This window comes from Diabrotica undecimpunctata, chromosome 6, assembly GCF_040954645.1.
Source record: "Diabrotica undecimpunctata isolate CICGRU chromosome 6, icDiaUnde3, whole genome shotgun sequence".
Taxonomy (NCBI): domain Eukaryota; kingdom Metazoa; phylum Arthropoda; class Insecta; order Coleoptera; family Chrysomelidae; genus Diabrotica; species Diabrotica undecimpunctata.
The window spans coordinates 118,691,809-118,719,543 of NC_092808.1; the positions used below are offsets into that span (position 1 = coordinate 118,691,809).

Here is a 27,735-nt window from a genome sequence, read left to right on the forward strand (position 1 = left end):
CAGCATCGATCCAAACCGCATACCAGCAAACTACTCCTCCGAAAACATAAGCCCAAGCCTCTTTTGACCGGTACTCTTTATTCACAAATTCTCCTTTCTTTCTCAATTATATCTCGTGGACTATGCAGACTCAAAAGAGGTATTAATCTTCTCGATTTTGATCTGCTCTCAGCTTCCACCTTTTTCACTAACAAACGAAAACACTGGTACTCAGATTGACTACACGAAAACACGTCTTCTCTTCTGGTCTGCCGGTAACATAATCAATCAAGGAAGGAACTGTGGTTTGATCGAGAGCAGACATCATTGGTGTAAAAAAATAAAGGTCAGTCAAATAATTTGAATGAAAGAAAATTTTAAGATATTCTAAAGATAAAATCAAATATAAGTATACGAACTAAGATTCCAAGTTTCAAAGAGTTATTTTTTTTTGTGAATAAATTATATTTTTATATGGTCATTTTTTTTAGTAGATATTATTATAAAACAGATCAATAGATAGTTTGTAATTAAAATTAAATTTAGAGTATAGGAGTTTGTTGGGAAAGATAATTGTCCACAAAAGTTATTTATTAATATTCATCGTATTGCTTATTGAAAATAAATAATAATTTGTTTGCATATTTATGTTGTTTTAATGTTAGTTCCATTTCCTGTTCTATCCCGATTATGAGCAACTAGGAGATACTGAACCCACTAGAAGAGATATATAAAGTAAACTGATTAAAGTAAAATTAAAAAGGCACCCTGAGAATTTTTAATAGTAATTGATTTGTATGACTATGCATAAATTAGTGAATTAATTAATTAAATAATTGGATTAATTAAATTAGTGTTAATTAATAATAAAACATCATAAAAAAACATATATATATATATATATATATATATATATATATATATATATATATATATATATTGTTATATAATATAGAACAGTTTTTACACAACTTAATAATCTTCGACAAAATGCATCGAGTTAGAATCTATGGAGAGAGCATCACGTGAAAAATAACCTCGTACATAGTACAAACTCATCACTGCCATAAAACTAGGGATTTTAAAATAGACCCCGAGAGATTGGTATACTCATCACTGGCCTACCTGCACCTACCCCGTGACCGGTATAAACCATAAACGTGTTGCAAACCGCTAAGATTTGATAATTTGATAGAATAAATCTAAAAAAGAAGTATTAAATGCAAACGTAATTCATTGGTTTTTATTTGGGAATTTCGCAAAATTCTATTGATAGCTACCTAAAACTATGCGAAAAGAAAAATTTTTCTTCATTTGCCGTCGTTCCTTTATGGATAATGAATTGCTCATTGATTAGGTTTTGAGCCAACACGGACGAAAAATAATAGTTATCAATAATTTCAAATTTCAATTGCTAAAGACTCTAAAATCGAATTGCCTTTTGTAGACTTCTGCAACAAAAGGGAGTAAGGCTAAATGTCATACAACTGGTGAGTAGATTTTCTACCGTTTTTTTTAGTTGTTTCGCCCTTGTGGCGGATCATTTTGATCAAACAGAAAAAAATCAGCTTAATTAAGTTCTTTAAGTCAACTGTACAAGATGTTTCTTGTAGACAAGGCATAATATTACTTTGTTGCTTTAAGTAGATTATCCTTCCTGATATTACATTTTTATATTTCTAAGTAAACTGTTAAGGTTACATTGTCACAGTTTTAGACTTAAGGTAGATAATTTTAAAACATTGAATATCTCAAAAAATTGCCAGATATTACAATTATTGTACTACTTAATTGTTATTGAACGTTACTAAAAATAATTAAAGTTTACCAAAAACTAGAAGTAGGCTACTTTTTTGCAATTGATAATAAATAATTTATTTTCTAAGCGCATATCTTTCAAATTATATCCGTTAGACCCCCAGTATTATACTTTTTTGGAATCAGCTCATTTTTATCAATCTAAAAATATCACCTTGTGTAATGAAACTTTATTGTAAAATGTAGAAGATTAAAATTAAAAATCGACGTATTTTAGATTTTTTTAAAAAGGCGTTTCATTTAGGAAATATCGAATTTATTCTATACTTTACGGACAGACTGTAATGTATATATTAAAACTACTTTTCATTGAAATATACCGTACACTTGGATAAATAGTAAATCAACAGGAGTTTTCTCATTTAAATCGTAAGTAAGCATCTACAAAGCTTATAACAGCACGATAACGTTTCTAACAATACAAGAACAACTCGAAAATCCATTCGAAACTTCGTAATTGTTTCCGATAACTGCATCAAACTTGATTCTAATTTAAAAGTATTTGTCTTGGCGGAGAGAGCGCCTACGAAGTTATGCTGCGGTATTTTTCTTAACATAGCTCCAACATAAAGCCAGAGAAGGTAAGGAAAAACTAATTTCAAACTCACTTATCTTCCAGGGATTAATTTATATAGAAGGAGGAGAAGGAAGAAACGGTATGCCTTTTCAGGCCTGTCTTTGAGTTACACGCGAAAGAGGGAATAGATAAATACTCCGGTTTCGTTTTATGTGTTACGTATTATGTTTAAAAGTTGACTAACACAAACAACCAAAGGGCAAACAAAATAGCTAAGCTACAGGATGTCTATACATTTTTTATGAATATTCGGTTAAACATTAATTTTTAGATACATCCTCTAATATATTTTAAAATTTAAAAAGCAGGCTTATAATAAAACTGAGTTTATTCTTCTTATAATTTTCATCTGTTGTTTTCATTAATGCTTTTTTTAGTTGGGCAAGGCCGCGTTTTTACAATGTACGTCATAATGGGGCATATTGTTGTCTTATGCACTTTAGTTTTCATATATTAAGATGTATATTTTTCATATTGAGTCATGCAGTCTCCTAATTTATTGGTCTATGTAGATTGAAGCTTTACTTCATTTTCCCTGCTGGTCAAGCTCGGTATCTTTATACTTAGTCAATTAAGATTCATTGTTTGTTTGTAACGTTTCGTCACTTAATTAATCCAAAAACGTCTCCGATTATGATTTATAAAATAATAATTTTGTAATCACTACAAGAGAGGCAATTCCCAATACTTACCGAGATAGAGTGAAAAGATGGCGATGTTAGTTATATGAAGAGTTAAGAACAGCGTTAACGTATTAAAAAAATCAGTTTTAGTTAAAAGAAATCCCATTTTTTTTGTTGGATTAATGTGGCAAGAATTGTTTGTTATTTTATTAGATTTTATTTCAAAACTAGCTTGATAAGTTTCTTTTGACATACTAATATGCCCACATTTTGTATTATTCATTATTTTACATCTGAAAAATAATTTTTAGTGTCATATGTCTGACATTGTTATTGAAAAATATCTTGCATATTTTGAATATACTGAACATATATTTTTCCTCCAAGCAGTTTAACCATATTATTGATTCCAAAAAATATTTAATAGGCCTAAACTTTCTAAGGTTGTAATATTTTTTTTATAGTTAAATTAGTAATTAATAATTATATATTACTTTAAAAATAATTTTTAAAACCTTTTGCAATTACCGCAGCTACGCCAACGACCTTACCCACAAACCTTCCTTTTGCACCCCGCCGAAAGGAATGAGAGGTGCCGATATAGTTTTCTATGAGAAGGTAACGGTACTTTAGAATTTTGTTTCTTTATAGACCTAATTCTTCCTATATCTTTCAGCTTTTTTATTCCTGAAAGAAGTACCGAAACATGCAGATTGCTTGATAGCTACTTTATTAGAAATTTGAGAGCAATCGTAATTTTTTTGGAAAGGCCCCTTTTTTTAAAGGTGTAGGAAGAGAGTAATAAAATTCGTTGAATTTCTTACAAACAGCTCTCCTTTAAAGAGCAGCTTTTCCTCAATATGGTATAGTTATTTGCCTTTTTAAATCCCTTTTTCAAAAACACCATTGTTTATGTGTTTATCGCTGATACTCTCATACTCTTTTGGAATTTGTTTAAAAACATTAAGTTCTCCTTAATGTTATATCTTATTTACATGTGCATGTGTCTATGTCTGTTATATTAGAAGATTTCGCATTTTTTTTTTAGATGTTACGGTAAATTTATTGTTGTTGGAATTCACTTGTATGGTGATTCAGTAATTGAATATATTTTGTTTTGTTTACATACTGAATTTTATTTGTCTACTCCTAATCAGTTTCCTGATAATAAAGTACCTCTGAATACTTGCTAATAAAAATATTTAACTATTACGATATCTTTGACCAGGAAAGAGATCAGGCTGTATATGTTTGTAGGTAAGTAGGTGGACAAATTCCACCGAACATATTATTTAAAGTTAAAATTGGAGACCATACACTGTACAGTTTGTATTTTGCTGATGACCAAGTAATACTTGCAGAAGATCAAGATGATATCCACTACATGTTACGAAAAATAGATGAAGAATATACTAAGTGGAGCTTATCAATTAATCCATCAAAAACAGGGTACGTAGTAGTGGGAGGTGAAGGAAAGCACTTAGAACTAGGAAGCAAATAAATTCAAAATACTGATAGCTATAAATATCTCGGTGCAAACATTACAAACAATGGTCGGAATACAAAAGAAATAGCTACTAGAATTGGTCAAGGAAATTCAGAAATACGTCAACTGAATAGTATACTTTGGAATAACCACATCACCCGAAACACAAAAATTAGGATATACAAAAGTATCATAGAAAGCATTGCTACATATGGTTTAGAGCTTTGGGTAATAAATAAAAATGACGCATCCAAAATAAAAGCTATGGCAATGAATTATTGGAGAAGATGTTGCCAACTCACTAGAAGAGAAAGAGTAAGGAATACTGAAATCAGAGAGCGTATGGGCATAGACATTGACGTCCTGGAAACTATAGAATGCAAAAGGATGAAATGGTATGGCCATGTAGAAAGGATGAATAATCAACGATGGCCACAGAGAATGTTACAGTGGATCCCCACCAACCGCAGGAAAAAGGGAAGACCAAGAAGATCGTGGAGACAAGATGCAATGGAAGATAGGGGTCTACAAGTAGATGACTGGAACGTGTAATAAACTCGTTATATATACATATTATTTAATATTTGTTTATGTAGTGTGTGGACCACATTTATTTAGTAAATAACTGTTAATATCTTTTCTTCTATTTGGTCCCATAACCTAATTATCTCCCCTTACCTCTTTTCATTTCTAAGGTTTTTTCATTTTTCTCTTGTGAGCCCAAAAAGTTAAGTGTCGCGCTTTTTCTTATCTTCTCTTATCTTTGGTAATTTTACCTATCTCTCTTGTTATCTATTTCTCTGTTTTTTCTAATCTATCTTCTCTTGTCTTATCTTTATTATCTCTTCTGTTGGATCCATTCTGTCCAAAAGCTAGTTTCGAACCCCCGACTCGCTCTTCACCAACCATCTAGCTGCCGTTCGCAGTGTCTCCACTGGTAAAATTTCTAGCACCATCCAAAAAAGGTTTCCGAGGTTACAAGGTCATGATTATTTTCTACAAACTTTTAACAGATAAGGATTTTTATTCCTTTACTCAACTTTTTGTGCCAACCTAAAACTATTTTTCCCTACATAACAAGAACGGAAAACTGATTTGAGATATATTTTTGTAGCCATCCACCACATAACTTAAACCTTATGGAAACCTCTCTCTCTTAGAATTATTCCGGATTGGGGAATTTATTTAAGTTCGGGCTATTTTCTTTTTGTTCTTTTTGTCACTAAGGATTGCGTTTATGTTTCATCGATTAATGTTAAGTTGGAGTTTCTTTTTTCCTTTTTATAATCTGTTATAGATCCAAAATATACATCTGGAAACAGACAGTGAAATTTCTACCATCTCACTGGTGTTAAAAATTTAATAATTTATTAATTTGATAATTTTTTATTCATGTAATTAATTATTTTTGAGTTCATATATCAATTTAAAACTTACTAAGTAACATCCTTCTCAAGGTTTAAAATTTTTTATAATAATAAATTATGTAATTTTATTTAAAAGTTATTTATGTATCAAGGGATGGCGCAATATCACCAATATCGCTCATTTGTCACGTAATTATGTACACATTTAACCAGAAAGAGTGTTAGAACCAGGAGCGTTTTAACTTGGAACAATTTACAACATATATACAACATATATACAACATATATACAACATATATACAACATATGTACAACATAATAAGTTAACACGCTCCTTTTTTAACTTGGCTGCACCGTACTGATGACGACCAAATAGTCAGAAATACGCATTTATGGTTGCCTTTCTTTTAACATTTTTATTTGTTTTAAACCTTTGACGGTCGGCAATCCTTTCCTCAGGTAGGTGTCGCTACCTCCTTGGTTATTCTTAGTTGTTGCCCTGGAAACCATCAGGTTCTTATAACTAGAATGCAAAAAATTGGTCGCATTTTTATTGAAGTGATTCTATTTTCTAAGCTAAAATGTTCCTTTGTTAGCTTCCATCTACTGTTATTCCAGTATCTCTACTTCGGCAGCCGTTCGTGCCGATTCTTTGATTCAAACCAAAAAGTCTTATAATGTCTCCAAAATCATGTGAATAAGATGGAAGGCAACCGTATATACGTATTTCTGACTGTTGGTCGTCTTCAGTACGGTGCAACCAAGTTAGAAAAGGAGCATACTAACTTGGGAAAGGATCACTACAGGAGCAATGCGACCAATTTGTGGGTTAATATGCTCCTTTTCTAACTTGGCTGCACCGTACTGAAGACGACCAATAGTCAGATATATGGTTGGCTACCATCTCATACACATGTCTTATTATATTTTTTTTCTTTGTTGCGAGCTATGCCGATATATATATATATATATATATATATATATATATATATATATATATATATATATATATATATATATTTAGGGATTCTACAGTATTCACTGCCTTCCCTAGCACAACCGTTTCCATCTCTCTCTGTTGTTCCATTCTCCATCGTTTAGTCCTCTCTTACTCCTGGCGTCGTCTACTTCGTTCCTCCAGGATTTTCGGGGTCGTCCTCTTTTCCTCCTTCCTATGGGGCTCCATTCGGTTATTCTCATTATCAATCTGCTGTCGCTAGTTCTTCTTACATGTCTATACCACTTTAGTCTTTTTTGTTCTATATATATATAGTATGTCTGTATATGTATATATATGTTAGTATGTCTGTTTCTATTTATGTTCTTTGCTTTATTTCGTCATTACTTCTCCAATCCATTCTTGTTACTCTGCAGCATCTTCGCAGGCATTCCATCTCTGTTGCTACTATCTTACTGCTGTTTTTTTTGTCTATGATCCAATTTTCAGCCCCATATGTCATAATACTTCGCACTAATGTTTTATAAATCTGCGTTTTTGTCTTCATATTTAGGTGTCTATCCCACCATACTGAGTTAAGTTGTCGGATTGCTGTTCTTGTTTGTCCTAATCTTTGTGTAATTTCTTCCTCTGTTGTTGCCTTTTTTTGTGATTATAAACCCCAGGTATTTGAATTTATACTTTCCTTTGATTGTTACGTTGTCATCAATCTGTAGATCTTCTATGTCTTCTTCACTTGTAGATAGGTACTCTGTTTTCGCGAGGTTAATATCTAGGCCAGCCTTGGTATATTCTTCTTGTAGTTACTTCATCATGTAGCTAAGGTCGTCTTGGTCTTGTGCAATCACTACTTGATCGTCTCCAAAACTTAACGTATATAGGTATTCGTTCCGTACCGGTACACCCATGCCTTCGCATTTTCTTTTCCATGTAGTCAAGGCTTTCTCTAAATATATTTTGAATAGGGTTGGAGATGTGGAACAGCCCTGCAGGAGCCCTTTTGTTGTGGTGAAGTCTCCTATGATTCTTGTTCCCATTTTAATGGACACTTTGTTTTCTTTATACAGAGCTTTTGTAGCTTCTATGAGTTCCGTCTGTATTTCTAATTTGTACATTGACTCCCATAGTTCTGACCTTGGTACAGAATCATACGCCTTTCTCAGGTCCACAAATACCAAGTGTATATCTCTATTTTTTGCTTTTTTCTTTTCCAACAGTTGTTCCAGTGTGTATATGTGGTCTATGCATGATCTTCCTGCCGTGTAGCCTGCCTGATCCTCCCCGATTTTGCCTTTTATCGCTTGCTCTATATTTTCTCGCAGTATCTTCCCATATAATCTTCCTATTGATGATATTACCCTTATTCCTCTGTAGTTTTTGCATCGTTTTCTATCTCCTTTCTTAAATATAGATGTCATATATGCCGTTCTCATTTCCCTATCTGTTATTTCTATTTCTTGTTGTGGGAATCTGCTTCGTCTTCGCCTGTTTTCTTTTCCAATGAATTGTGGTCTTTGTTCTGTTAATAGTTCCTTGTAGTAGTCCTTCCATTCTTTGTCCTGTATATTTCCCAATTTAATTTTTTCTTTTGAGTTTTGTTTCAATCCTCTCAGTAGTTTCCATGACTCCGAAGTTCTTTTACCTCCTATATATGTTTCAATATTTAAGCAGATTCTTTCCCATTCTTCATTCTTTTGCTGTGTTATTTGTTTTTTCACTTCTCTATCTTTTTCTCTAGGTTCTTTATAAACTTTGTCGTTGTTTGTAGTCAGCCATTTTCTGTATAGTTGCTTTTTTTCTTCAATTATTCTTTTTGTTGGTTCATTTATTTCATAATAGTGCTGTTTATTTGTTATATGTTCTTTTTCCTCAAGGGCTTCGAATGCTGTATGCTTTATACTCGCCTTTATATGCTCGTATATTTCTTCGATGTTGCCGTATCTAAATTCTATTAATTTATGCCGATATATTTTACCTTTATTTTACCATTAACTCGCAATAACCTTTTCTTGTTATGATTCATTTTATCAATCAAAGATAGAATAAAAATTTGATTTTATTATAGAAGGCGGGCACATAAATTTCCAACGCCCTGTACATCGATTTGTAAATATTTGTTACAAGTAGTTTTAAGCAGTGGATTTATCCATAATGAATTTTACCGTGAAGGACTGAAAAACATTAGTAAATACTTTAAAGTGAATAGACAATTGTTTCCCGGTATTTGTAGATATACAATTTTAAAAGCCTTTGTTTTTGTTTCGCTGGAAAGGCCAAAAGCCGCCAGGTACCTAGTTATTATATTTAGAAAGTAAGTCACAAAAAAAAACCGTTATCATTTTCAAAGAAAGTTGTTTACAAGCAATGCTTGGATTTTTTTGATATAAATTAAGAGGCAGGATATAGAAATTTTCTGATTGGTTAGCGAGTTTTGAATGAGAAAAGGGAGTGAATAGTTTGAAAGGAGTAAAAAAGATTATTATGTAATGGTCATCAAAGACAAGCAGTTGAAGTTTTAGGTAGTCAATTTAGAAGCAAGTGCCAGTAGTTTAATAATTAGAAGTGATTGGCTGAAAGGTGAAACGAGAGATAGATCCAAGCTGAGAAGTCGAATACCTCCTGGATTCTATAAAGTCCAAGTGAAAGATTGTTAGTATATGAAAGAGAGGAGAGAATTTTGTAGTTTGTTGAACGAGTACTGGTAAAAGAGGCCTGCTCGTGTTTTTGGAGGTTGCTGGTATGCTGACAAGTGGACACTTAGAACGGAGAAGGCTTTGATTGGTAGCCTAACATAATTAATAAGGGGGAGCTGTTATGGTCGAAAGAATACATCGTCGTGTGTGAGTTAAAAGGTCAGCCAATAATTTTTATGATATAATTTTTTTTGTATGTTTCAAATAAAAGACTCTATACTATCGGAAGAACAAAAATTATCGCTATTTAAGATACCATCAAGTTTATAAAAGTATTTTTTTTTACTTCAAAGGATAATTATAAATATTGCGTAATGAATTTAAAAGATTTCTTTTTATAATATTCAGAATTGTTTGTACAAAAACATATAAACAAAAATTGCAATATTTAAAAATTTTTATATTATTTCTTTTGATAATAAAAGATATTTGTATTTGTATACTTATGTTATTTCTATTTATTTCCTTTCCTTATTTTATCCCGAGAAGAAACAATTAAGAGATACTTGAAGCCACGAGAAAATATAAGTATAACCTAAGCTGATTTATTATTTTTTCCGTCGACCATCCATTTATGATTAATTTTAACACCCTCAAAATCATTGATTAATGACCCCTATTAATGAATGATTTTCTATTAATGAACGATTTTATTATAGGCAACACAACATACATTGCTTGTATAAATTAATTTAACCACATTTAACGCTCTGTGATTGGCAGTGACCTGTGATGTAGGCAACCAAACATATAGGTACCTATTTATATTCCCACTAAAAAATTATTTAAAATGACATAGCCGCTGTAAGTACTGTCTGTCATTGTATGTCATTATTTATCGTTAAGTAAATAAAAATTTAAACTAAGATATTTTTATTTCTGAAAAGTTCGGTCGACGGAAAAGTTTTGTAACGAACTCGTGAATTAAAATGGCGATTAACAATTTCGAACATTTCAAAATATCTCAATTGTTCATCGCCCTTACTAATACACTTGTTGGTTAAATAACTATTATAAAATGGCACAATGAGATTGTTTTTTTATATGAGTTGCGATACTTAGATAATTAATTAAAGTAATTAAATAAATAAATAAAGAGTTAAATAAAAAGTATGAAAAGGCAGATCACAATAATATATGTATATATATATATATATATATATATATATATATATATATATATATATATATATATATATATATATATATATATATATATATATATATGTAATATATTTCTATAATAATTTTATGAAAATAAAAATTCTCCATACAAAAAAAGTTAAAAGGTAATGTCTAGATATTTTTTAAAAATTGAAGTTATGTTTTTGTTACTGGTATTTATTTATTTTAATACCTTCTCGAGATTTCTTTTAAAGAGCCTTTTGAAAGTACTAATCTAATGGAATTGGCTTTTCTTTTTCATAGTTATTAACTGTTTAGTTGTGGATAAAGAAAACTTCAAAGACATTCAAATTAAAAAACTTTCCTTGTCTGAATTGAAGCAGGAATTTTTGACAGAGCGGAATCTTTTATTGCGAAATTTTTCAGGCCAGCTTTAAAACAATTGTACTAAACATGGCATCGATCTGTTTTATAAAAAATCATCCCCGAATTCTGCTATCACGGATTCTGTACTAAAGTCAACAAAAGTAAAAAAAAGATTTCTATTTGTTGTAACTTTAAACTTTAATTTAAAATCTGTATGTATTTGAATATTCATATATTTGTACATGTTCATAATATATATATATATATATATATATATATATATATATATATATATATATATATATATATATATAAATTTATATATATATATATATATATATATATATATATATATATATTGTTATGATGTGTTTTTTGTTTGAATGATGAGCAATGAGTATTTTTAATAATATAATATATAGGGTTTTTATCGCGGTTCTCAAAGAATTAGTTTGTAAGTACTTTTTTAAATTATCTTTATTATAACTATTATGAAACACACATATATATCTAACCTAGTCAATGTAAATTTAAAATAAACTATCTTTAAACTGATATTCTTATAAAACTAATTAAATTCTATAGACAATCTAAAATTTAAACAAACTATCTTCAAAATTGAAATTGTTATGACATTAACTAAATTATATTAACAAAATTTTGTACCTTTCTTTCACTGAATGCCTAAATGAACTGTTTTCCACTATATATATTCTAATCACCACTGAAAGTCTTCGTATTTCGGTTATCCTTGTTTTTGTGAAATTTCTTTTTGCAATTATCAGCTTCTACCAATTTAAGATATAGTTTTCTTCACCAGCATGTATACACCACCAACCAAACCAGCAAACAGCATTTATATTTATTCTTCTTTTCAATATACCAATATCCAATTATTATAAGTTGATTTATACTAATCTCCAAACATAATATAATTTAATTTCTTCCAATATACCTTTTTTTATCTTCAATAATTATTTGTGTATAATTATAAATGTGCATTAAATTATATATAATTTTTAATCTTCATTTAACTCACTATATTAAACATTTTGACTATTTGTACTTGATTCACTGACTCCAACTAACTTTCATAATAAACTGCTTGACTTCTGACTAAAAACTTCCAAAACTGCCTAAAAACTTCTTAAAACTCTTCTGACTGCACTATCTAAAACTTTTCTGACTAAAAACTTTCAAAAAACTCCTGAACAATTGACTTCACTAAGTAAATGTATCTATCTTCTAACTAACTTTCATGATAAAACTGCTAAAAACTTTCAAAAACTGCCATCTTGAATCCAAATCACGGGTATTTATATCTTTCGGATATTCCAGAACCATCTCGTAAGATATCATGTTCTAATTTGTTCTATCAAATACTTGTCTGAATTTTCTGGAACAAACCATTTCGCAAACATGGCCATCTCCGGAGATCCAGAGAATTCCATTCTTTTCTAATAATAATTTTGTTTACATTTAGGCTTTTCAGATCAGAATATATAATTAAATTAGTAACTTAACATTCTAATTTAATAAAATACACATTTCAAACAATATATTATTATAACCCACTTTATATTCGTAAATATTTTTAAACGTCACTTCAGAGTATAAATATCTGTCAATCTCCGAGAGTATTTTTGGTTGCCTAGGCACATGGCTCACTTAAATCTATTTACAAAATTAAAATTACTAAATAAAACTTTTTACAATTATTATATGCTAATTTATTAAAAATGCCCTCACATAAATATATTTTTATTAAATTCTCTAGTATATAACTTATTTAAAACAACCAAATATCTAATATTATGTAGTATATAACTTATAAATTATTTTCTATAAACCTTAATCGTCACAATACCCCAAAATAATATTTAAAATAAATAATTTACTTATTATTTTTTTAAATATTAATTTTCTCATACCTTATTAAATTTAATAAATCAATTTTTTTTTATTTAAAATGTGTTAAATACATCCCTGTTCGCTGTCTATGTCAAAACAGAGAACAACGGAGCACAGTTCGGCTATTCTATGGTCAAACTGTCATGTCAAATGGAGCAATGGATGCGATATCAGAGAATAAAATATAACCTTAATTAAAAATATAATAGATATGTTGTTCTGTTTATTTATATACAAAATCTAGGAATTATTTCCATTCAAAATAACTTCATCAATATAAATTGGTAAGTTTTTCCACTTTATTATATTAGAAAGACATTTTTATAGCAATTATAGTATCTAACCCCAAATTATGATTTTTAGGGTATCAAACAATTTCCATATGTACAAAATTCAACAAGTATGATGTCAAATTTATTCACAACAAAGAAATCTACCATCTATCTATGAAATGGATCTATCAGTAAGTTATTAGTGTTATTATATTTGTGTTAAAGGTATAGAAATCATTATTCAATCTCTTCATGATATTGAAAAATGTCGTTGATATGAAATATGCCTCTTAGTCTGTTCTCTGCATCTATTAACACATAACTATTTAGTCCATTCTGATTTTCAATTGTATATGGACCTTCAAACATTGGTTGTAATTTCTTACAACGGTTTTCTTTAACATTACTTTTTCTAAGTGAACGAATTAACACTAGGTCTCCTTTTTGAAATGTGATTGGTTTTTTTATATTTCGATTTTGTCTTCTGATATATTTTTCAGCTTTCCTCCTAATTCGGTTATTCACTTTCTGCATTACTTGTTCTAACATATCCTGATTATATTCACTAATCCACTTTCTGTTTCCTATATGGCCAAACATTAAATATTCTGGTACTTCCTCTGTATTCAAATTATGTGTATTATTCAAAAAATATTCTACTTGTGGTATATGTTGCTGCCAAGTTTCATGTTGGTTTTGGCACAGTATCCTTAAATATTTTATAACTTCTTTAATATATCTTTCTGCAGGATTTGCCTGAGGATGTCTGATACTTGTAAAATGAATGTTGATTCCCTTTTTCTCACAAAATGCCCGAAATTTTTGGTTGTTAAAATATGTAGCATTATCTATTATGCAATTTCTAAATGGTCCTATTTCTTCGAAAAATTGATTAATATATAATTTTAATGTTTTAACATTTGTTCTAGAGCAGGGATATAGTTTAATAAATTTTGTATATAAATCAACTATCACTAGTATATGCTTTTTTCCTGTTGGACTGAGAACTAAATTTGAAATAAAATCCATGGAAACTGTATTTAGTTTTTCATATACAACATTAGATTTATATGTGTTCTGGTTTTTGAAATTCTTTTCTTTGTTTAGTTGACATATTGGGCATTGGGTAGTAATTTCCTTTGCTATACTTATGTCATTCTTTGCAAAATAATTGTCCCTAAATAGCATCCATAGCTTTCTTGAACCAATATGCATATAATTGTTATGTAAATTTTTCAATATTTTCTTTGCTAAAGTTCTAGTTATTACATATACTTCTATGCCATTTATTATTTTATAATATACCCCATCTTTACTAAGGACTTTTTGTTTTTCACTCAAATTGATCTGATCTCTTATAATTTCTTCTTTAGAATATAATCCAGTATTTTCTACTAATTGATTTAATCCAGTTTTTATTGTTCGCTGCCCTTTTTGTGATGTATTTTCTAACCTTGATAAAGCATCTGCCACTATATTGGATTTTCCAGAAATGTATTTGATTTCAAATGAGTATTCACTCAATATTAGACTCCACCTATGTATTCTACTGTTTCCATATTTGTTATTTAATATAGACGTTAAAGCTTGGTGATCTGTTTCTATTGTAAATTCATTACCCAACAAATAAAATCTTAATTTTGTGACACAGTGTATTATACTTGCTAGTTCTAATTCTGAAACTGAGTAACCCTTTTCATGTGGCTTTGTGATTCTTGAAATGAATTGTATTGGGTATTCGACCCCATCATGTATTTGTAATAATACCCCTGATAATCTCTCTATTGATGCATCTGTTCTTAGTATGAATGGCTGTGTATAGTCAGGATAGTATATTTTCAAATTTGACAGAAAAATGTTTTTAATTTCTTGGAATGCTAGTTCTCTTCTCTGATCCCATCTCCATTTTACACCTTTTCTCAGTAGTTCAAGTAATGGAATTTCTTTTATACTTAGATCTGGTATCATCCTTTTATAATAATTAATTATTCCAATAAATCCTCTTAAAGTTCTTAAATTGTGTGGTTTTTTATATTCCTGAATGACTTGTGTCCGTTCTGGATCCATTTCGATTCCCTTAGTGTTAAGTTTATAACCTAGATATATGACTTCTTTTTGAAAAAATGTACATTTTTCTTGATTTATTTTTAGTCCCACTTTGTCTAATCTATTTATTATAATTTTTAGGTGTTTCTCATGATCTTCAGCCGTTTTAGAAAAAATTAAGATATCATCAATGTAGTGAATTACAAAATGTTCATATTGATCCAAAATATCATGAAGACATCTACATAGAGCACTGCAAGATGATTGAAGTCCAAATGGTACTACTTTGAATTGATATACTACTCCATCTATCTGAAATCCTGTATACTGTCTACTTTTTCTTTCTAGAGGTATTAACCAGAAACTATGCTGTAAATCGATTTTAGTGAAAAATGACATTCCTGTAATTCTTCCTAATATTCCATCTATACTCATTGGTGCTTCAAATTGCTTTTCAGTAATCTTGTTAATATTCCTTGCATCCAAACATAACCTGATTTCACCTGATCTTTTTCGTACTACTACTATGGGGTTAATAAAATGTGTGTCTGCCTTCTCAATGATCCCATCTTCTAACATATTATTAATTGTTTTGTTTACTTCTTCTCTGTATTTATATGGTATTGGGTATGATTTTGTTTTAAAATCTTTTTCCTCCTTAACTCTTATACTATGGATATAATTTTGTGCAATTCTATTTTCTTTATTGACAAGTCCCTTGTGTTGCTGCAATATGGAAACGATTATTGATTTATGTTTTTCAGGGCAATTTACAACTTTCATCATATCTTCTTCTTTACAAATAACATTATTCTTCATTATGTACTCATTATTCCTTGCTTCCAATTTTACGCACTCCGCCTCGTAGGCATCCATCTGCTTAAAATTTCCATTCCTTAAATATTCACTACAATAATTATTCTTCATTATGTACTCATTATTCCTTGCTTCCAATTTTACGCACTCCGCCTCGTAGGCATCCATCTGCTTAAAATTTCCATTCCTTAAATATTCACTACAATAATTATTCTTTACATTCTTTTGGGACATTTCCCTATCATCAAAATACATTTCTTCTTCATAAACATCTTTATTTTCTTTTAATAATATCCTATCAACTCTTATTTCTTCTTCCACCTCATCTTTCTGCATAAATTTAATTATTTGCCCTTCGAAAGTTACCATTTTTTCTTCAAAATCTATCTTTACTTTCTTCTTTTCCAATTCATCATTTCCCATTAATATATCAACACATAAATCCTTGACAATAAATCCTTGCATATTAATTTCTTTATTAAGAATATTAATTTTAAAATTGGCTAGTTTATCAATTTCACCCAACTTCTTATTATTTGCACCAATAATTTTAATTTTTGGAATCTTTATTATATCTGATAGTTTTAATGTATTAAAAATAAAATTCTCCGAGACTAAAGTACTTTCTGAACCAGTATCTATCATAATCTTAATCATTTTATTTTTGGCCAAAGCATTTATATAAATTAAATTAATAGATTCAATAATTTTCTCTTCATCTAAAGAAATAAATTCAGAAGGTTTTTCATAATAGCAATGGCCTAACTTGTAATTCAGAAAGTTTACTGCACAAAATTTTGATTATTAGAATTGTCAGATTGTATCTGACCACTTGGATCTGATGTCCTATGTCTTTCCCTACTATGACTTCTACTCACATTTTCTTGCCTTGTACTATTTCGTTCCCTGTCTTCGCAGCTTCTATTCCTTCGAACACAATTTACCTGTCTGTTATAGTTAGGTCGCTCTGTATTTCTTCTATTATTAAAATCTTGTCTATTATTATTAGTACTGTTATTAAAATGTTGTCTATTATAATTAGTATTATTATCAAAATTTTGTCTATTATAACTAGTATTATTATTAAAGTTCTGTCTATTTGGATTACTGTTATTATTATTAAAATTTTGTAAACTATTACCATATCTATAATTATTATATGATTGTTGATTATCATTTCTATTATATTGAAAGTTACTATTGTTTTTTCTGTTATTATTATTACTTGTCATATTGCCTCTTTGTATTCTTTGAATAAAATTAATAAAACTATCTATTGTTTGAATATTTTGTACAGTTACGGTTTGCACAACATCAGCATCAAAATGTCTAGATACATTTAAGACTGTTTCATCCTCTCTAAGTGGTGGTTCTAAATATTTTGCAACTGTTATCAATTTCAATGCATAATCTACCATATTTGATTTTAAATTTTGATTATACTTTCCAAAATATAGAATTTCTCTAAACTTGGCTTGCTCTAATTCACCCCAATAATAATTTAGAAATTTATTTTCAAATGTTTGAAAATTATCTAAATCATTCTCAATACTAGCAAACCAAGTTGCTGCATTGTCATTTAATGTCATTCTAATATAATCTTTAATATCATTAATATTATTCACCAATCTTAATTTATGTTTTAAACTATTTATGTATACTCTAGGATGCAAATTTTTTATATTACCAGAGAATTTAATCCCAGTCTCATTTGTTAAATTTAAGTAAGGTCTCCCTATGTCTCTCATTTGTGAAATATCATCTATTCTCTGTTCCACATTTCTTATTTGATTACTATTTATTTGGATATTTTGTTGTATATCGTCTAATTTTTCTTCTGTGTTTCTCCTGTCTTCGTTAATTTTTACTTCTAAGTTACATTTCTGTAACTCTATTTTCTGTTCTATATCTATCTTATTATCTTGAATAATCCTCTTTACTTCTGTCCTCTCATTGTCTATCCTTTTCTTGTAGTCATTCCGTATACTTTTTATTTCATTTGCTACTTTTTTCTCTGCAGCTTCAAGTTTTTTATCCATTTGTTTTACAATTTTATTATTATTATCTTCTATTTTCTTTTCTAATTTTCTATAATTCTCTTCCAATTTCTGTTCCATTTTTTTCATGTCTTCTTTGACTTCTTTTGAATTCTCTTCCAATTTTTTTATGTCTTCTTTGATTTCTTTTGAATTCTCTTCCATTTTCTGTTCCATTTTTTTCATGTCTTCTTTGACTTCTTGTGAATTCTGTTCCATTTTGTGTTCTATTTTTTTCGTATTCTCTTCCATTGTCTTGTTCATCTGCATCAATAATGACATCAAAGCTGCCATATTGACATTTTCCTCTCTTTCTGGATTGATTTCTGCAGTATCTTGTGGAGCTTGAACTAAACTCTCCTCTTGTATAGGTTGTGTTTCTACTTCCACAACTTCTTCATTCTTTTTGCTTCTTGTACCTTTCTTTCCTTGAGACATTTTGAGACTTTACTTGTTCAAATATAATTAAAAATAAAATCTATAATTTTTTCTTTCTACTGATAATTAATTTAATTATATGAGAGCACTTATCTTCCCAAACTAATTCTTTTAAATAGAGAGCCACTGCGTTGGGTGCCAAATTGTTATGATGTGTTTTTTGTTTGAATGATGAGCAATGAGTATTTTTAATAATATAATATATAGGGTTTTTATCGCGGTTCTCAAAGAATTAGTTTGTAAGTACTTTTTTAAATTATCTTTATTATAACTATTATGAAACACACATATATATCTAACCTAGTCAATGTAAATTTAAAATAAACTATCTTTAAACTGATATTCTTATAAAACTAATTAAATTCTATAGACAATCTAAAATTTAAACAAACTATCTTCAAAATTGAAATTGTTATGACATTAACTAAATTATATTAACAAAATTTTGTACCTTTCTTTCACTGAATGCCTAAATGAACTGTTTTCCACTATATATATTCTAATCACCACTGAAAGTCTTCGTATTTCGGTTATCCTTGTTTTTGTGAAATTTCTTTTTGCAATTATCAGCTTCTACCAATTTAAGATATAGTTTTCTTCACCAGCATGTATACACCACCAACCAAACCAGCAAACAGCATTTATATTTATTCTTCTTTTCAATATACCAATATCCAATTATTATAAGTTGATTTATACTAATCTCCAAACATAATATAATTTAATTTCTTCCAATATACCTTTTTTTATCTTCAATAATTATTTGTGTATAATTATAAATGTGCATTAAATTATATATAATTTTTAATCTTCATTTAACTCACTATATTAAACATTTTGACTATTTGTACTTGATTCACTGACTCCAACTAACTTTCATAATAAACTGCTTGACTTCTGACTAAAAACTTCCAAAACTGCCTAAAAACTTCTTAAAACTCTTCTGACTGCACTATCTAAAACTTTTCTGACTAAAAACTTTCAAAAAACTCCTGAACAATTGACTTCACTAAGTAAATGTATCTATCTTCTAACTAACTTTCATGATAAAACTGCTAAAAACTTTCAAAAACTGCCATCTTGAATCCAAATCACGGGTATTTATATCTTTCGGATATTCCAGAACCATCTCGTAAGATATCATGTTCTAATTTGTTCTATCAAATACTTGTCTGAATTTTCTGGAACAAACCATTTCGCAAACATGGCCATCTCCGGAGATCCAGAGAATTCCATTCTTTTCTAATAATAATTTTGTTTACATTTAGGCTTTTCAGATCAGAATATATAATTAAATTAGTAACTTAACATTCTAATTTAATAAAATACACATTTCAAACAATATATTATTATAACCCACTTTATATTCGTAAATATTTTTAAACGTCACTTCAGAGTATAAATATCTGTCAATCTCCGAGAGTATTTTTGGTTGCCTAGGCACATGGCTCACTTAAATCTATTTACAAAATTAAAATTACTAAATAAAACTTTTTACAATTATTATATGCTAATTTATTAAAAATGCCCTCACATAAATATATTTTTATTAAATTCTCTAGTATATAACTTATTTAAAACAACCAAATATCTAATATTATGTAGTATATAACTTATAAATTATTTTCTATAAACCTTAATCGTCACAATATATATATATATATATATATATATATATATATATATATATATATATATATATATATATATATATATATATATATATATATATATATATATATATATATATATATATATATATATATATATATATATATATATATATATATCCTCGGCGCAGGATTAATCGAGGCGGTTCAACACAGGAGTCGTATTTTCGAATTCATTCGAGCATATTTCGCATACGAAATTAGATGAAATTTGCTCAAAATCTAGTTTTTTGTATTTTCGAATAGTGCGTGTTCGAATTCTTTCGTATACGGCGACACGAATGGCTCTGAACCATTTGAATTTCGATGCTAGTATACGATCAAAGTAATTCTTGTTATTTCAGTTGTCACTGAGCCAGTGTACGTCAGATAAGATTTCAGCTGATAGTTTTTAATCGGGTTTTTAGATTGAACAATACAGTACAATTTAAATTAATACAATATTTTTTATTGAACTTTGTTTTCAATGACTAGTTTAAATAATTTTTTAATAGAAAGAAATAGTTAAAACCCTTGCAGAGGCGGAAATATTAGCAGAATGGAGAGGCAAGTTTATCCACCCCTTCTCAACCCTCTAGAGGTTGTACAATTTCAAGAATTGTAAGAATTAACAAAGCTCTTCACAATGCAGTTAATAGACTTGAATGGCACTTTTTTTTTGTTCGGCCGACACTGAACCACCGTATTTCATGCTTTTTTTTACTTACTCCTTTCAGATAATTTACAAGAAACAAAGAATTGTTTTAGATAACAAAGTCATCATAAAATAGGTTAAGTAAAACTGCCGATTATTCTTCTTTTTTTTTATTGAAGTTTTGGTTGTTCGAATTTGCAATGATGCCGGTGCCAATTTTTCTCGTATACGTATAACATTTCGAACGACGTTCAAAAATACAGATTCAGATCCGTATACGAAATTTTTCATTTGAGTTAACTCGTATACGAAAAAATTCGATTGAATTCAAAAATACGACCCCAGAAGACCGTTTAATTGCTAATAGAGCTAAGATTATTAATATTACCAGAATTAATATTAAACTTAACAGTCTTAGCAGGTCTCAGTCTCCCGAGCCTCCAGACACCACTGCACTGATCACTAACCAATGCATTACTGCCACAGGGAACAGAGGACGGTTTATTTATACCGTCGATGATGACGTGGTTTGGGTGGGGGTTAGCTTGGTGATTGGCGCGGGGTAGCTTGTTTAGCCTATATGGATCAGGGGCAGTCTGCCAAAGGAATTTCATAAACCTTGTATTGTTCATTTGGAATTTTGCCTTTGATTGATCGGACAAGAGATGAAAGTTTTTGTTGGGGGTACACATTGTCTTTATTCCTGTTTATTTAAGAATTTTGTCGATTTTGTCAGTGACACCTTTGATGTAAGGAAGAAAATGATGAGGGTCTGAGCCTTTGGATTTAGATTGAGTAGAAGACTGATGTCTGTGCAAGCTCTTATTAATATAATTTTCACGGTAACCGTTTTGGATGAGGGTTTGTTTTAAACTCAGCAAGTCTACTTGCAATATAGCAAAGGCGTATTGATCTAAAGACAAGGGTAAAAATGACTGAGGTAATTTGTGAAGGTTGATGATAAGAGTTGGTATGCAAGTAACGATTGGTATGGGTAGGTTTTCGATAAACAGGGTGACGAAAACCTTGGGATTAGTTTTTCTTTATGATCACGTCAAGAAACGGTAAAATGAATCAGTTTTCACCTCCATCGTGAACTGGATACTACGATATGTATCATTCAGATGGATTTGAAAAGAAAGAAAATGGTATACATCCTAGTACACGATGAAGGTGGAAACTGATTCATCCCCACCATTTCTTGACGTTATCATTAAGAATATGGAATTGGAAAGATGGAAAAGAAAGGTGCATAGGATGGGTATAGAGCTTAGCAATGAATGTATATATACACTCCAGTTTGCTGATGACCAGGTAGTGCTAGCGACCGACAGGGAAGACATGCAGTACATGCTTAGAAAACTGATAGAAGAATATAACGACTGGGGAATGAATGTCAATACAACAAAAACCAAATATCTTTGTATTGGAAACGAGGCAGATAACATAGACCTCGAAAACGGACAACATATTTCCTGCTGTCAGAGCTATGACTACTTGGGTGTTGCCTTTGACAATACAGGAACTGGTACACGGGAAATAGAAAAACGAATCACTCAAGCAAAGAAAGTCTTAGGATGTTTCAATGGTATACTGTGGAGTAAAGAGATAACGAAAGGAAGAAAATTTAATATATATAGACCATGATTAAAACTACTCTTCTTTATGGCGCTGAAAAATGGAGAATTAGTGAAAAGAACAAAAAGCGAATAAAAGCAGTAGAGATGGATGCAATGAGAAGATCTTTAGGTATTTCCAGATGAGACCGAATCAGAAATGATGTAATAAAACAACGTATGGGAATAGAAGGAAATATAACTCAAGATATAGAGAAGAAACAATTAAGGTGGTATGGGCATGTTCAACGGATGCCAGCAACAAGACTCCCCAAAAAAGTAATAGAATGGCAACCGATAGGTCGACGGAAAAGAGAAAGACCCAGATTAGAATGGCAACACGGCGTAAACAAGTCCATGAGCGAAAGAAATTTACCAACAAACGACTGCGAAGATAGGAAGAGATGGTGTTTAGGTATCGGACAACGTCGAAAGACGTTCTAAACCAATGTATATATATCATTAATAATAACCAATCGCAAGGTTTTCATCACTCTGCTTATCAAACCCCCCCCCTCATACCAATCATAGTTTTCATATTTAATTATAAGATAAGACGTTCTCACACCTGAGAGACTAAGCTAAACGAGGCCTAACAATTTGCTCCCAACAAAATAATTTGTTAGTTTTATTGTTATACATTGGCTTTTAGCATCCACCTTCGGAGGTAGTTATATTGCTACCCACTGGCACTCACCGTTTCTAGTGGGTTGTTTAAAGATACCAAGTCCAACATAATGAAAATATTGAGATTATTCAATATTTTTATGTGCAGGTAAGAAAAATTGTTTGTTGCATTGTCTTCAATTAACAATATTAATTTTAATCGCATTATTTATGTTTAACTGATATTTAAAAATAGTTTTTAGAAGTTATCAATTGAATTTCTTAAAGTTACTATTACCGCCACAGTAAGGATGTTATTATCATCTTATAATATAAAAAAATTGAAAATTTTTTAAAAATTTAGATTTCACTCCAGGGTGAAAATATAAAATATAAAATAATTTTTATTGTCAGATCTTAGTTGTTTTAGTTTTGTACGCTTCTTTCGTTTTATAAACAGTTGTGGCTCTCTCATCTGGTTTTCAGATTTTCCAAACTATACAGTACTTAACTACTTTGCTATCTTGAAAATCCCACCTAAATCACTTTCTCACGGTATCTTATCCAATTTAAACACTCCTTCTAAAAGATTACATTATCGAGAATTTCGAATTTTCTCCTTCGAACAAGTATTATCCTGTTATTAATGCTTATGAGTCTTATCAAGAGTTATTTATTGCCAAGGTAAAATTTCACGTTACATTAAATTTTGAAGTGCGTACCTTTGTTTAAAAGCGTCCTGACGGAAATCCAGGGAGAAAGGGTGAAAATGCCAAAGACGCGCATTGGTAACACCCTCATTTTACTTTGTTGGAAAATCGTCAGCCACCAAGATTCTATTCACCCGCCTTACCAGGACCGGCTATGGTTTTAATTAAAAGGTGAAACGTTAATTGGTGTAACCTAATACTGAGAATATACGAAACGTTTTAAAATTGAACAATTATAAATTTGGGGGAACAATTTATTTCAAAGTTCGAATATAAAAATAGAAAATAGTCTTTATTCATGAAATTTTGCCTATAAAGTTACGAAGTGCGGATTCTCGTATTTCATAAGGCACACAAATATCTGGCATTACTTTTCATACTTTATAAGGGTATTCTTATGACTTAGAGTTCTAGACTTCTTGTTTTTAATATTGTCTCAGATAGGCGAGGCAATGAAGTGCAAAAATCGGCTAAACCTTCGAAACTCGGCGCAGTAAAACGGATTGAACTGAAATAAAATGAAAAATTGCATTTGGAAAATGCATTTTTTAGATTGGCAACTTAAAAATAATTAAATCAGCAAGGATTAAATGACATACGTCCAATTTTGCTACTCAGAGGTTTTGAGGGTCGCTGAACACGAACATCATGCTTATCTCGCAGATCTATTGTGTAATCCAAAATTTGCTAATCAAAACCATGAAATCTTTACATGGCAATCATGCGATCTTTGTTGATGTAAGTAGTTATTGTAGATAGCTATGTGTAGGGTTAACAAGTTAATCAGCTGGTTAGTTAAGAAATTAATTATGGAATATGTAAGTTGGAAAAATTAAACAAATTTGAAGGAAATTAAAGTGTAAACTGAGCGACAAAATCGATATCAATAAATAATAGATGCCTACAAAGAAACATTTGACATTGTAGAATATGGATAAGTGGAAGATTTTCCAGTAAAAAAATTAAAAAACTAATAAACATAACTAACATATATTTTGTGATGTAGTAAATAGTTTTAGTGAAAAAGTTAATTACATAATAATGGACATCAGTAATTGAGAAACAGGAAATATATAAATGGACAGTTAAAGAGAAAATAAATCTGTATTCTTTGTAAAAACGTAAGTACTCTATCAACATATAGTTTGGTTTTGATATATGTATAAAATACTGATGGTGATTTTATAACTTTTGATAAATTCCAAATTGAAATAAATTTTTGCAATAGATTTTAATTTTTTTTTCCATAGCTAATGTTAAAGTGTTGCTATAACAACTGTTTTGAGTAGATAAAGTATCACTTTAATCGCAAGGGTAGATAAAGTGACACTTTAACAGCAAGAGTAGATAAAATGTTTTAACTTTTTTTTATTCAATAAAATTTACAAATTCAAACACATTAAGGATTAAAAACAACTGAAATTTTACAATTAACATTATTAGAAATATCTATTTTTGGAGCATCACAACTTGTACTCGTTTGCTTAAACACTTGATTCGAGGTAATGGATTGATTTTCTGGTCCGCCAAGTATACACTTGGATACAGCAATCTTATTGCTTATTGACTATTCAATGTAAGATTCTGCAACAGATGATATTCCGCCCATTTCGTATTTATTCACTTTGTACACAAAACGCAACAATATTCTCCGCACAAACCAAAACGTAACATTTGACATTTGTTGACAGAGTAATTCATATCCCTAGCAACGGAGCAATACAATTGCGATTTTTGTGCTAAAAATTACAATTTTCTTTGAAATTCTATTTTTCACCTGAACTTGAAGTCTTGCTATAGAAAAAAATGTTGTATTGCACACGACGATAAAATCGCATTATCTTCACGAAATTCACGCAAATAGCAAAAAATTCAGCATAATTCACGAAAAAACATAAAAACGCTCTAGAAGATAAAGTACAATTTTATCGTATTGTACAATAAATAACTATTTTGAAATGAAAAAGACAGCAAAGATTTGATTTCACGTACAAAGCGTCTATGTATCTGTTGATACGTATTTCGACTTAATAAGTCTCATCAGAACAGTTATTCATAGCCGTTCTCAACGTGAAAAATAATTCTGTCTTTTAAGAAGTAACAATAAAATGGCTTCGTTATGGACGCAATAGCAACATCTGATAGACAAATCGGTAAGATAGTTTCGAAACAAATTCAGACTAAATTACTAGAGAGCTTCAGACACTACTACTACTAAACTACTAAAGACAACTTCAGATTAAAAAATAACTATTTTTTAATTTTTGTACACGATACTCCATAATATTTGCGAATATATTAAAATAAGAATTTCGCGGCAGTAACCGAAAATAATAAATAATACAGATGACAGGATTGATTACCCCGTTATCATTACAATATGGAAAGCTCTACGTGATTGAGTTGAATTTAAGATATAACATAAGCATAAAGCAAAATAAAGAACACATAAATATATTGCTTTTAACACAAAATAAAATGTATCGCATTATGAAGCTGATATTTATATAACACAAACTGCATCACGAACGTCGTTGATAACTCGAAGTATCAAGAACCTCGATCAGCGTCTGCACTACGAGCGTCGTTGAGAGACTTGATACATTTATGCAAAGAAAAAAATTATATTAGGGAAATAGCGACTGAGAAAAATGTAAAAAAATTTACAAATATTATCGAATTACGTAAGGATTCTAATGAAGAAAATAAGATAATTTGTTAGAATCAAGAAACCTCAATTAATGTTCTCAAAATCGTTCTCAAATACAAAACATTGTTTTGTATTTTAGAAACAACTTTTAAAGGGGAAATTGAAATGTCAAAATAAACTTATTTTAAAGTAAAACTGTGGCTTATTCACAGCCAAAATTATATTTCAAAAGAGTATCAAATTTTTAAACGTAACAAAAGTATCTGGTTTATATATTTCGGATTTTATTAATAAATGAATTAAAAGATAATTCAATTTCACTTGACTTAAAAACAAACCAGATTCATAAATCTTGAATCAACCATTAAAATAATTGGTAAATAAAACTACAATATTTTTCACCCCGGATTTCGATTTTGCATTAAGAAAAGACTAATAATAATCCAACCAAATTTTTGCTTAAACATTATCTACCAGCTCTTAGTCGATAAACTGTCATAATATATAGATGCATAGTATTATTTCTCTATTGTAAAATGTATCTGTTTTATTTATTGATGTTCTAAATTAACAATAAACAATATTTTTCGCACAAGTAATATATCCATGAAATATGTTATTATATTTAATATGTTATACAAAATGACCTACTTTTAGAGCAGTCAATTCCTTGAAAACCATCGATACAGTCGCATTTTCCTACGTAACAAGAGCCCCTTCCGGAACAATCGTTGGGGCAGGTGGTGCTTACTCCTTCGGCTTCAGATATTATCAGAGATACACTGTGAGGTTGGAGCTCATCATTGTACACCTAGAATAAAATAACAAGACATATTACCGTTTAATAAAAAAAATGTAAATATTAAATATATTTGGTAAATCTATACATATAAAATACCCGTGTCACAGTGTTAGTTACCATATTCCTCCTAAAAATTCGGTAGATCTGAGAATAGGTCGTAATATATTTTTCACACTCCTAAATGTTAAGAGTGGTCCACCCCAAACTTTTTTTATTTTTTTGACCATTTTTTTTTCAATTTTTTATGATGTGTAATCAAAAATACATACCACTCTTAAGTTTTACTCTTCTATTACGAACTACTATTGGATGGCCAATTGAGTTAGTTACCATACTTCGCCGAAACGGGTTGACCAATTTTTATGAAATTTTATATGAATATTGGGTATGTCCCAGAATAGTTCGCAATATATATTTCATTTCCCTAAGGGGTAACGGTGGTCCATCCCAACCATTTTTAAAAAATTTTTAGATATAATTTTTTTTAACATTAATAATACATTTCTTAAATTTCACCCTTTTATCACTAACCCCTA

The 27,735-nt window shown here is 29.7% G+C and overlaps 1 protein-coding gene across 2 annotated transcripts in view; it reads right to left on the reverse strand.

Annotated features, from left to right (window-relative positions):
* Window positions 1–27,735, reverse strand: part of Ten-a (Teneurin-a transmembrane protein) — a 621,367-nt gene that overhangs the window by 371,776 nt on the left and 221,856 nt on the right. For both annotated transcript variants that reach the window (XM_072535236.1, XM_072535235.1), the window contains exon 7: window positions 27,049–27,208. In XM_072535236.1, the coding sequence (XP_072391337.1) occupies window positions 27,049–27,208 (160 nt within the window). The remainder of the gene's footprint in view (window positions 1–27,048; window positions 27,209–27,735) is intronic.